The following is a 12,614-nucleotide window of genomic DNA, read 5'->3' on the forward strand; positions in this document are numbered from 1 at the left end:
AGTAGCTGCCTGCTGGACCAATTAGCCAGTGCATTTCCACGATGCCTGCTGTCACCATGCTGTGCAATATATGAAGTATCTCTTATTTTACTATAAATACTGGGAGTGTTTGACAGGGATAACAATAATTGAGGAAAGGGAGTGTTTCCGGAGCTTGTTTACATGACGTACAGAGTGGCCAAGCAGCAGCAATGAGTGTAGGGTTAGGACGAGGTCTGAGGAGCCTCTGACCCTTCAGTTGTTGCCGATCCTGCTTTGGGCAGATGTTTAATGAACTTCCAGTGAAAGAATTTCCTTAAAAGTCATTACCGCTCCAATACAGAGCCAGGAAGCCTCCAGTTGCTGGGTTGAGTGTTGAGGAGCTGCCATGAGGAGGGACTGGCTTTTCATCCTTGAGAGAAGTTTCCGGAGAGGCGATCTTGCAGAGGACTCCGATCGACAGAAGGAGGAAGGCCTCTGTCACAATCAACCTGAAGAAAAGTTACATTTGTGAGGCTGACATTGCCTTAGTTCCATTGGCGATGGAAACTTCTTTAGCAAATCTGTCTTCAAGGAGGAAGATACAGAAAATGTCCCAGAAATACTAGGGAACCAAGGAACTTGTAAAAATGAGGAACTGAAAGTAATTAGTATCAATGAAGAGACAGTACTCGAAAAATTAATTGGATTGAAAGTTGATAAATCCCCTGGACCAGATGAGCTACATCCCAGAGTATTGAAGGAAGTGGCTATAGAGATAGTAGATGCATTGGTGGTTATCTTTCAAAATTCTATCGATTCTGGAAGGGTTCCTGCAGACTGGAAAGTAGCAAATGTAACCTCATTATTTAAGAAGGAACCAAGAGAGAAAACGGAGAACTACAGACCTGTTAGTTTGATATCAGTGGTAGGGGAAATGTTAGAATTTATTATAAAGGATGTGATAACTCGACACTTAGAAAATAATGATATGATTGGGCAGAGTCAACATGGATTTGTGAAAGAGAAATCCTGTTTGACAAAACCTGTTGGAGTTTTTTGAGGCTGTTACTTGTAGCATAGATAAAGGAGAACCAGTGGATGTGGTGTATTTTGATTTTCAGAAGGCTTTTGATAAGGTCCCACACAGGAGGTTAGTAAACAAAATTCGAACACATGGGATTGGGGGTATTATACTGAAATGGACTGAGAATTGGTGAACAGACAGAAAGCACTGAGTAGGAATAAATGGGTTATTCTCAGGATGGCAGGCTGTTACTATTGGGGTACCACAAAGATCAGTGCTTGGACCACAGCTGTTTACAATCTATATAAATGATTTGGATATGGGGACAAATTGTAATATTTCCAAATTTGCTGATGACATGAGGAAATGTAAGTTGTGAGGAGGATGCAAGGAGGCTTCAAGGGGATTTGGACTGGCTAAGTGAATGGGCAAGGACATGGCAGATGGAATATAATGTGAATAAGTGTGAAGTGATCCACTTTGGTAGAAAAAACAGAAAGACAGGGTAATTTCTTAAATGGTGAGAGGTTGGGAAGTGTTGATGTCCAAAGAGACCTGGGTGTCCTTGTTCATGAGTCACTGAAAGCTAGTCTGCAGGTGCAGCAAGCAATTAAGAAGGCAAATGGTATGTTGGCCTTCATTGCAAGTGGATTTGAGTACAGGAGTGAAGATATATTGCTTCAATTGTATAGAGCCTTGGTGAGATTGCATCTGGAGTATTGTGGACAGTTTTGGTCTCCTTATCGAAGGAAGGTTATACTTGCCATAGAGGGAGTGCAATGGAGGTTCACCAGGCTAATCCCTGGGATGACAGGATTTCTATGAGGAGAGATTGAGGAAACTGGGCCTGTATTCGCTAGAGTTTCGAAGAATGAGCGGTGATCTCATTGAAACTTACAAAATTCTTACAGGGCGTGACAGGGTGGATGTGGATAGGATGTTTCCTCTGGCTGGTGAGTCTAGAACCGGGGGACACAGTCTCAGAATAAGGGGCAGGCCGTTTAAGACTGAGATGAGGAGCAATTTCTTTACTCAGAGGGTGGTGAATCTGTGGAATTCTCTACCCCAGAGGGCTGTGGAAGCTCAATCATTGAGCATGCTCAGGATAGAAATCGATAGACTTCTGAATACTAATGACATCAAGGGATATGGGGATACCGGGGGGAAATGGCGTAGAGGTAGATGATCAACCATGATCTGTTTGAATGGTGGAGCAGGCTCGACGGGCCGAATGGTCTACTCCTGCTGCTATTTCCTATAACCCTATGTTCCAAAATCTGTAACCACGGCAACAGGGACAAGGGCCCTCCTCCTCCTCTTCATCACACTTTTTCCTTTGCAGCAGAACTAAACTTTCCTCATTCAGCCAGAGGACCAGCTGTGACAGTGGCCACTGCACCTCAGGATCCCAGCCCCGTTACCCAGCCCATCCCCCCTTCCCACTCCCCTTCACCCTCCCCTCCCCCTCCCCTCTTCACCCTCCCCTCCCCTTCCCCCTCCCCTTCCCCCTCCCCTTCCCCCTCCCCATCCCCCTCCCCTTCCCCCTCCCCTTCCCCCTCCCCTTCACCCTCCCCTTCACCCTCCCCTCCCCCTCCCCTCCCCCCTCCCCATCCCCTCCCCTCCCCCTCCCCTTCCCCATCCCCCTCCCATCCCCTTCCCGCTCTCCTTCCCTTCCCCCTCCCCAATCCATCCCCAACACCCACCTTCTCCCCATCCCTACCCCTCATCTACCAATTCCCAAACTCCTCCCTCTTCCCAATCTCCTCTCCATTACTGTCCCCTCCCCGCCCCTGTGTCTCTGTCCTGAGTGTTTGATACAAGTGTATCTTCTCTCTCTTGCCTCCACAGTTTGACGCAGACAGAGAGGAAGAGGAGGTGTTTGAAGATATCAGGGCGACTGTGGATGGGAAACTCATCCCGAGCAAACAGCCAGCAGCGGGTAAGTGTCAGTGGAAAGCCTGCGCCAGCTGTATCAGACAGTCCAGCAGGGAGCAAAGAGGGAGCGGGGGGAGCAGACAGGGCAGTGGGGAGCAGACAGGGCAGTGGGGAGCAGGCAGGGCAGTGGGGAGCAGGAAGGGCAGTGGGGAGCAGACAGGGCAGTGGGGAGCAGACAGGGCAGTGGGGAGCAGACAGGGCAGTGGGGAGCAGACAGGGAGCAGGAAGGGCAGTGGGGAGCAGGAAGGGCAGTGGGGAGCAGACAGGGCAGTGGGGAGCAGACAGGGCAGTGGGGAGCAGACAGGGAGCAGGAAGGGCAGTGGGGAGCAGGAAGGGCAGTGGGGAGCAGACAGGGCAGTGGGGAGCAGACAGGGCAGTGGGGAGCAGGCAGGGCAGTGGGGAGCAGACAGGGAGCGGGCAGGGCAGTGGGGAGCAGGAAGGGCAGTGGGGAGCAGGAAGGGCAGTGGGGAGCAGGAAGGGCAGTGGGGAGCAGACAGGGCAGTGGGGAGCAGACAGGGCAGTGCGGTGCAGACAGGGCAGTGGGGAGCAGACAGGGAGCAGGCAGGGCAGGGGGGAGCAGGAAGGGCAGTGGGGAGCAGACAGGGCAGTGGGGAGCAGACAGGGCAGTGGGGAGCAGACAGGGCAGTGGGGAGCAGACGGTGTATAATTCACTGTCTCGTGCTGTGCAGGTTGTAATTCCTGGACTGGCTCCTGACTCGACTGAGATGGGTTTACACGACTCTGATTGGCTCTCCCGCTGGGGTCAGTAAGCAGAGGTCACACATTTCAGAATGAACCAGGGGTGGGAATGCCGGGAACTTTTCCACAGTGTTCTGGAAATGTCCAGCCTGAGAAACGAGTGGAAGTGGGATCCGAGGGTTAGTTTGAGCAAGTTTCCTCTCCCTGGGGTGTGGCCCCTGGTCCCCAGGGTCTGGTCATCAATGTCCTCGGGGTCTGGTCCCTGGGGTCTGGTCATCAGTGTCCTGGGGGTCTGGTCCCTGGGGTCTGGTCATCTGTGTCCTCGGGGTCTGGTCCCTGGGGTCTGGTCAACAGTGTCCTGGGGGTCTGGTCCCTGGGGTCTGGTCATCTGTGTCCTCGGGGTCTGGTCCCTGGGGTCTGGTCAACAGTGTCCTGGGGGTCTGGTCCCTGGGGTCTGGTCATCAGTGTCCTGGGGGTCTGGTCCCTGGGGTCTGGTCATCAGTGTCCTCGGGGTCTGGTCCTCGGGGTCTGGTCCTCTGTGTCCTCGGGGTCTGGTCCTCTGTGTCCTCGGGGTCTGGCCATCAGTGTCCTCGGGGTCTGGTCCCTGGGGTCTGGTCATCAGTGTCCTCGGGGTCTGGACCCTCGGGGTCTGGTCCTCTGTGTCCTCGGGGTCTGGTCCTCTGTGTCCTCGGGGTCTGGTCCTCTGTGTCCTGGGGGTCTGGTCCTCTGTGTCCTCGGGGTCTGGTCCTCTGTGTCCTCGGGGTCTGGTCATCAGTGTCCTCGGGGTCTGGTCCCTGGGGTCTGGTCATCAGTGTCCTCGGGGTCTGGTCCCTGGGGTCTGGTCATCAGTGTCCTCGGGGTCTGGTCCTCTGTGTCCTCGGGGTCTGGTCCTCTGTGTCCCGGGGGTCTGGTCCTCTGTGTCCTTGGGGTCTGGTCTTCGGGGTCTGGTCCTCTGTGTCCTGGGGGTCTGGTCCTCTGTGTCCTCGGGGTCTGGTCTTCGGGGTCTGGTCCTCTGTGTCCTCGGGGTCTGGTCTTCGGGGTCTGGTCCTCTGTGTCCTCGGGGTCTGGTCCTCTGTGTCCTGGGGGTCTGGTCCTCTGTGTCCTGGGGGTCTGGTCTTCGGGGTCTGGTCCTCTGTGTCCTGGGGGTCTGGTCTTCGGGGTCTGGTCCTCTGTGTCCTGGGGGTCTGGTCCTCTGTGTCCTCGGGGTCTGGTCCTCTGTGTCCTCGGGGTCTGGTCCTCTGTGTCCTCGGGGTCTGGTCTTCGGGGTCTGGTCCTCTGTGTCCTGGGGGTCTGGTCCTCTGTGTCCTCGGGGTCTGGTCCTCTGTGTCCTCGGGGTCTGGTCTTCGGGGTCTGGTCCTCTGTGTCCTCGGGGTCTGGTCCTCTGTGTCCTCGGGGTCTGGTCTTCGGGGTCTGGTCCTCTGTGTCCTGGGGGTCTGGTCCTCTGTGTCCTCGGGGTCTGGTCCTCTGTGTCCTCAGGGTCTGGTCTTCGGGGTCTGGTCCTCTGTGTCCTCGGGGTCTGGTCCTCTGTGTCCTCGGGGTCTGGTCCTCTGTGTCCTCGGGGTCTGGTCCTCTGTGTCCTGGGGGTCTGGTCCTCTGTGTCCTCGGGGTCTGGTCCTCTGTGTCCTCGGGGTCTGGTCTTCGGGGTCTGGTCCTCTGTGTCCTCGGGGTCTGGTCCTCTGTGTCCTCGGGGTCTGGTCTTCGGGGTCTGGTCCTCTGTGTCCTGGGGGTCTGGTCCATGTGTCCTCGGGATCTGGTCCTCTGTGTCCTCGGGGTCTGGTCCTCAGTGTCCTCGGGGTCTGGTCCCTGGGGTCTGGTCATCAGTGTCCTCGGGGTCTGGACCCTCGGGGTCTGGTCCTCTGTGTCCTGGGGGTCTGGTCCTCTGTGTCCTGGGGGTCTGGTCCTCTGTGTCCTCGGGGTCTGGTCCTCAGTGTCCTCGGGGTCTGGTCCCTGGGGTCTGGTCCTCTGTGTCCTCGGGGTCTGGACCCTCGGGGTCTGGTCCCTGGGGTCTGGTCATCAGTGTCCTCGGGGTCTGGACCCTCGGGGTCTGGTCCTCTGTGTCCTGGGGGTCTGGTCCTCTGTGTCCTGGGGGTCTGGTCCTCTGTGTCCTCGGGGTCTGGTCCTCAGTGTCCTCGGGGTCTGGTCCCTGGGGTCTGGTCCTCTGTGTCCTCGGGGTCTGGACCCTCGGGGTCTGGTCCTCTGTGTCCACCCTGGGTGAATGTTGCTGCTTAATTTTTCTGGAACTTGCAGATCCAGAGTGTTATCTTCACCCACATGGAAATAACATCTCCGAATATTTCTCACTCAAACATTGATGTTCCATGCCCACTCTACACTATTTTTAGTGCTCTAGTTAACACTTATGTGTTAAATTCTTGGCTATACTACTTTCGCCACAGAGATACGGGTTTAAAGCAAGGCCGATGGGAAATTAACACAATTTAAAACTCGCACCCAGAATTAAGGAAACCCTTTAAACCCTCAATAGCTGTCTTCATTTGCCAGTCCAGTATCTAGGACTGTCGAGTGTTTCACATTATCTTGGATCTCAGGTAGGAAATGGTTTGGAAATAATTACGCTCTGGGAATATTGTGTTATTGTGTTGAATGTTGCTGCAGCTTTGTCTAATTCTTTCATCTGTCCCCTCACTCAGGCCCCAGTGAACTCAACCTCTGCCTGATTGCTGATGTCAGTTCAGATACTGAGGAGCAGGTAATATCAGTAATTCCTTATTGTGTCCGCTTGTGCATCCTCCTTCCTCGATACCCTTTTCCTAAAGGTTTGAGGCTATTCCGCAGGTGCTGACCACACTTACCCTGAGGAGCCACACTGAAGCAAGCAGGCTATTTGCTCCTGAAAGGCATCACAGCCAAACCTGAATCCCTCTGCCCAACACCCAGTGCAGTTGGATGACCAGGTGTTGGATGATTGGGTGTCGGGGGTGATCGAGTGATCAAGTGTCAAGTGATGGGGTGTCGGGTGATCGAGTTTTGATCTCCAGTGGTCTTCCTTTAGCTCTGGCCGTGCTGTGACATCCCTTCTCAGGTTTGTGGAGCTTTGATACCCAGTCTTAACTGGCCCAGCAGAGCCTAGAATGTTCATTCTTCATGTGTGTGTTGGCTGACTCTTTGACTAGGGGAGGCAGCACCAAGAGTCTGATATTTATAAAATCCAGCTCCCAGCATTAGTGGCTGATTAGGAGTCAGAGCCCAGGTTGATTCGAACCTTCCCCAGCCCAACTGAGAGAGTGTAGGAGATTGGAATTAAAGGCACATCTACACTTAACCCCTCACTAAGGTGTTCTGTGAGACACATTACAGGACAAGTCTCCTTTAAAAAAACAAAGGTACATTTCTGCAACTTGCAGCCCATTCCACAGCTATCAGGTTTGAAAACTAACATTGGATTGGTTTCCATGGAAACTGTGACGCAGATTCTGTAGGAAGAGATGAGGCTGCTTTCAGCACCATTCCCTCTTCCACATTGACTGAGGGCCCAAAGAGCATCAAATTCCTTATGGGGATTCCCAACCCTCCAGATTGCCCTGAAGTGTCCACTGCTAGGAGGAAATCTGGGAGAAAAATCATTGGGGCAATTAAAAATAGTTTTTAAACATTTCTGATTGTTATTTATGGAAACGGGAGAACAGGCTGTTTGACCGGGTGGGGCGGTTTGAGGTGGGAGGTCATGTGATAAAATCTCCAGGACTACGTCCAACCCGAGTTGGCAAGCTGACTTCCTTGTCAACATTTCCATGGAAACTGCCTCCTTAGCCAATCAGATCCACCTCAAACTTTCAGTGTCCTCATCTCAGTGAGGATCAGATGGGAGAGAGGGAGAGAGAAAGGGTCAGAAAAAGAAAAAAGAGGGGGAGGGAGAGAGGGAGCAGGGAAAGGAAAGGGGAAAGACAGAAAAAATGGTGAGAGAGAGAAAAAGGGAGAGAGCATGAGAAGTTTATGGATGGGGGTGAGAGGGGGAGGGAGGGATGGAGGCGAGAGAGAGGGAGGGATGGAGGCGAGAGGGAGGGAGGGATGGAGGCGAGAGGGAGGGAGGGAAGGATGGAGGCGAGAGGGAGGGAGGGAAGGATGGAGGCGAGGGGGAGGGAGGGATGGAGGCGGGAGGGAGGGAGGGAGGGATGGAGGCAAGAGTGAGGGAGGGAGGGATGGAGGCAAGGGGGAGGGAGGAAGGGATGGAGGCGAGAGGGAGGGAGGGATGGAGGCGAGAGGGAGGGAGGGATGGAGGCAAGAGTGAGGGAGGGAGGGATGGAGGCGAGGGGGAGGGAGGAAGGGATGGAGGCGAGAGGGAGGGAGGGAGGGATGGAGGCGAGGGGGAGGGAGGAAGGGATGGAGGCGAGAGGGAGAGAGGGAGGGATGGAGGTGAGGGGGAGGGAGGCGAGAGGGAGGGATGGAGGTGAGAGAGAGGGAGGGAGGGATGGAGGCGAGAAGAAGGGAGGGATGGAGGCGAGAGGGAAAGTGGGATGGAGGAGAGAAGGAGGAAGGGATGGAGGCGAGGGGGAGGGAGGCAGTGGGAGAAGGAAGGGGAGAATATGAAAGGGAAAGGAAGGAAGGAGGGAGTGTGGGGGAGAGAGAGAGATGGAGAGGTTGGTTGTTTATCTGAATCAATGGCTGACAGGCCCTGTTCCATTAGAAAGGGCAAAGTGAACCATTTCCAGGTTCAATCCAGGACCCCGCCCCCGAGCAGCAGTGAGTGTGGGAGCTCCTGTCCCACTCTTCAATGGATAGTGACACACCTGTGCCAATATCAGGAAAACCTTTAAATTCCATGGATAAAGGTTTGACCCAATAGCAGCACCTGTATTTTGGGGAGTCAGTTTTGCAGAGACTCTGTTCTGTTCTGTTTGTCTGTCCTGCTGTTTCTCTCTCTCTTTCCTCTCTGCACAATAATGATTGCTTTAACTGCAATCACGAGCTGCCTTTGAGGAGTGTACGGAGGAGGGGAATCAAATATATTTAGAATCTATTTTGTTGCACAATTGTCCCCGACACACAACCATGATCTGAGGTGGACAATCTGAGCGGTTAGTTCAAGGACAGAGCGAAGGTTCGTAGCTGGTTAGCAACCCTCCAGGAGAGTCCTGCAATTAATCTCCTGGACACACAGAGTAATAATGATGTCTTATTAATGTTTTCTTTGCACCCATCATTTATTACTTTTAAAAGTATTGGAGGTTGGGCGGGGGGAGTTAAAATGGGCTATTTGACTGGGTCAGGTGGTTACAGGCGGGCGGTTTTGTGATGGAAGCTCCCGGAATCTGGAAGCCAGAGTTGGCAACTCAAATTTCCAAAGATGGGAAAAATAAGAGTTTCTTGATGCGAATTGGAGGGTATCAAAGCCGAGAGCTTGTAGTGGGAGAGAGGGAGGGAGGAGTTTGAGTAAAGAACAGGTCTCCATTTCAGCTGGAGGAGACGACACAGACTGGGAAAGTACTCGAGTCGAGGCTCACATCACTGATCACCAACTTGGGTGGGAAAACTCCGGAGTTCTCACATGGTATCAGAATGTTGCTGCCACCCATTGAAGCAGATGCCAGACTTCAGGAGGAGAGACGGAGTGGCTGTGCCTCTTCCTCCCCTTTCCCAGCACAGGCACGACAGGCTGAATGGCCTCATCCTGTCATTTTGATGATTTGAATGACTGTATGTGTGAGCTTGTGGATAATCTGGGGTTGTAACTGACTGGGTCAGGCTGGTTCATGATATTCTTTCCTGCTCTGTATGTTATAACAGGTCAGAGATTCTGCCTCCGGTGAGGAGTCCCTGCAAGGTCAGTATCCTCGAGACTCTGCGTTAATAGTCACAGCCAACATGTGTAGCAAATGCAAACCATCCCTGTGACTCAGCACAGGATAGAGAGAAGTGTCGAACCTGGAGCTGCACATTCAGCTGTGCCAAGAGACAAGAGGAGGCTCTCGTTGTCACTCAAACACATTGGGGGAAGTGTTAACTCATAGAAATGGGTGATTATAAATCAGTCGCCTGTTATATACCCACCCGGTATCTCATCCATCAACTTCGATAGAAAGGAAGTTGTTTGTGGTCTATGACAGGCACTGATTTCATATCATCAAAAGTTCAAATGTCCCCATGGGGTGAATGCAGTCACACATCCTGAGATTGGGCAGTGCCAGAGATACAAAACAGGCACAAAGTAAATCCCCCACTCACTCCCCACATTCCCCACTCACTCCCCACATTCCCCACTCACTCCCCACATTCCCCACTCACTCCTCACATTCCCCACCCACTCCCCACTCATTCCCCACTCACTCCCCACATTCCCCACTCACTCCCCACATTCCCCACTCACTCCCCACTCACTCCCCACTCACTCCCCACTCACTCCCCACATTCCCCACTCACTCCCCACATTCCCCACTCACTCCCCACATTCCCCACTCACTCCCCACTCACTCCCCACTCACTCCCCACTCACTCCCCACTCACTCCCCACATTCCCCACTCACTCCCCACACTCCCCACATTCCCCACTCACTCCCCACATTCCCCACTCACTCCCCACATTCCCCACTCACTCCCCACTCACTCCCCACTCACTCCCCACTCACTCCCCACTCACTCCCCACATTCCCCACTCACGCCCCACATTCCCCACTCACTCCCCACATTCCCCACTCACTCCCCACATTCCCCACTCACTCCCCACATTCTCCACTCACGCCTCACATTCCCCACTCACTCCCCACATTCCCCACTCACTCCCCACATTCCCCACTCACTCCCCACATTCCCCACTCACTCCCCACATTCCCCACTCACTTCCCACATTCTCCACTCACGCCCCACATTCCCCACTCACTCCCCACATTCCCCACTCACTCCCCACTCACTCCCCACTCACTCCCCACATTCCCCACTCACTCCCCACATTCCCCACTCACTCCCCACATTCCCCACTCACTTCCCACATTCTCCACTCACGCCTCACATTCCCCACTCACTCCCCACATTCCCCACTCACTCCCCACATTCCCCACTCACTCCCCACATTCCCCACTCACTCCCCACATTCCCCACTCACGCCCCACATTCCCCACTCACGCCCCACATTCCCCACACACGCCCCACATTCCCCACTCACGCCCCACATTCTCCACTCACGCCCCACATTCCCCACATTCCCCACTCACTCCCCACTCACTCCCCACTCACTCCCCACTCACTCCCCACTCACTCCCCACATTCCCCACTCACTCCCCACATTCCCCACTCACTCCCCACATTCCCCACTCACTCCCCACATTCCCCACTCACTTCCCACATTCTCCACTCACGCCCCACATTCCCCACTCACTCCCCACTCACTCCCCACATTCCCACTCACTCCCCACATTCCCCACTCACTCCCCACATTCCCCACTCACTCCCCACATTCCCCACTCACTTCCCACATTCTCCACTCACTTCCCACATTCTCCACTCACTCCCCACATTCCCCACTCACTCCCCACATTCCCCACTCACTCCCCACATTCCCCACTCACGCCCCACATTCCCCACTCACGCCCCACATTCCCCACTCACGCCCCACATTCCCCACTCACGCCCCCCATTCCCCACTCACGCCCCCCATTCCCCACTCACGCCCCAAATTCCCCACTCACGCCCCACATTCCCCACTCACGCCCCACATTCCCCACTCACGCCCCACATTCCCCATTCACTCCCCACATTCCCCACTCACTCCCCACATTCCCCACTCACTCCCCACATTCCCCACTCACGCCCCACATTCCCCACTCACTCCCCACATTCCCCACTCACTTCCCACATTCTCCACTCACGCCTCACATTCCCCACTCACTCCCCACATTCCCCACTCACTCCCCACATTCCCCACTCACTCCCCACATTCCCCACTCACTCCCCACATTCCCCACTCACTCCCCACATTCCCCACTCACTCCCCACATTCCCCACTCACTTCCCACATTCTCCACTCACGCCCCACATTCCCCACTCTCCCCACATTCCCCACTCACTCCCCACTCACTCCCCACATTCCCCACTCACTTCCCACATTCTCCACTCACGCCCCACATTCCCCATTCGCTCCCCACTCGCTCCCCACATTCCCCACTCACTCCCCACATTCCCCACTCACTCCCCACATTCCCCACTCACTCCCCACATTCCCCACTCACTCCCCACATTCCCCACTCACTCCCCACATTCCCCACTCACTCCCCACATTCCCCACTCACTCCCCACATTCCCCACTCACTCCCCACATTCCCCACTCACTCCCCACATTCCCCACTCACTCCCCACATTCCCCACTCACTCCCCACATTCCCCACTCACTCCCCACATTCCCCACTCACTCCCCACATTCCCCACTCACTTCCCACATTCCCCACTCACTCCCCACATTCCCCACTCACTCCCCACATTCCCCAGTCACGCCCCACATTCCCCACTCACGCCCCACATTCCCCACTCACTCCCCACATTCCCCACTCACTCCCCACATTCCCCACTCACTCCCCACATTCCCCACTCACTCCCCACATTCCCCACTCACGCCCCACATTCCCCACTCACGCCCCACATTCCCCACTCACTCCCCACTCACTCCCCACTCACTCCCCACTCAATCCCCACTCACTCCCCACATTCCCCACTCACTCCCCACCCATTCTTTTCAATTTATTTCAATGAGCCTGTTTGACTCAATTACAAAGATCAGCCTCACCCCCAGGTGCTGTGTGTCTGACAGGACGATGCAGTGTGCACACTGTGGGCAGTGTGTGTGTACCGCGGGCAGTGTGCGTGTACCGCGGGCAGTGTGCGTGTACCGCGGGCAGTGTGCGTGTACCACGGGCAGTGTGCGTGTACCGCGGGCAGTGTGTGATGGCAGACCTGGTGTTTATTTGTCTAGCTTTGCGGACGGGTACAGATGTGCCTTTCCTGTTGCAGGTGTCAGTATAAATTGCAAATAACTCCCACCTAAACTCCA

General features: G+C 54.8%; 1 protein-coding gene across 3 annotated transcripts in view; it reads left to right on the plus strand.

Annotated features, from left to right (window-relative positions):
• Window positions 1-12,614, plus strand: part of LOC137355573 (adenylate kinase isoenzyme 5-like) — a 77,961-nt gene that overhangs the window by 25,331 nt on the left and 40,016 nt on the right. For all 3 annotated transcript variants that reach the window (XM_068020831.1, XM_068020833.1, XM_068020832.1), the window contains exons 7-9: window positions 2,834-2,924; window positions 6,271-6,329; window positions 9,365-9,401. In XM_068020831.1, coding sequence (XP_067876932.1) covers window positions 2,834-2,924; window positions 6,271-6,329; window positions 9,365-9,401 — 187 coding nt within the window. The remainder of the gene's footprint in view (window positions 1-2,833; window positions 2,925-6,270; window positions 6,330-9,364; window positions 9,402-12,614) is intronic.

The sequence above is a fragment of the Heterodontus francisci genome, chromosome 43 (genome assembly GCF_036365525.1).
Source record: "Heterodontus francisci isolate sHetFra1 chromosome 43, sHetFra1.hap1, whole genome shotgun sequence".
Lineage (NCBI taxonomy): Eukaryota > Metazoa > Chordata > Chondrichthyes > Heterodontiformes > Heterodontidae > Heterodontus > Heterodontus francisci.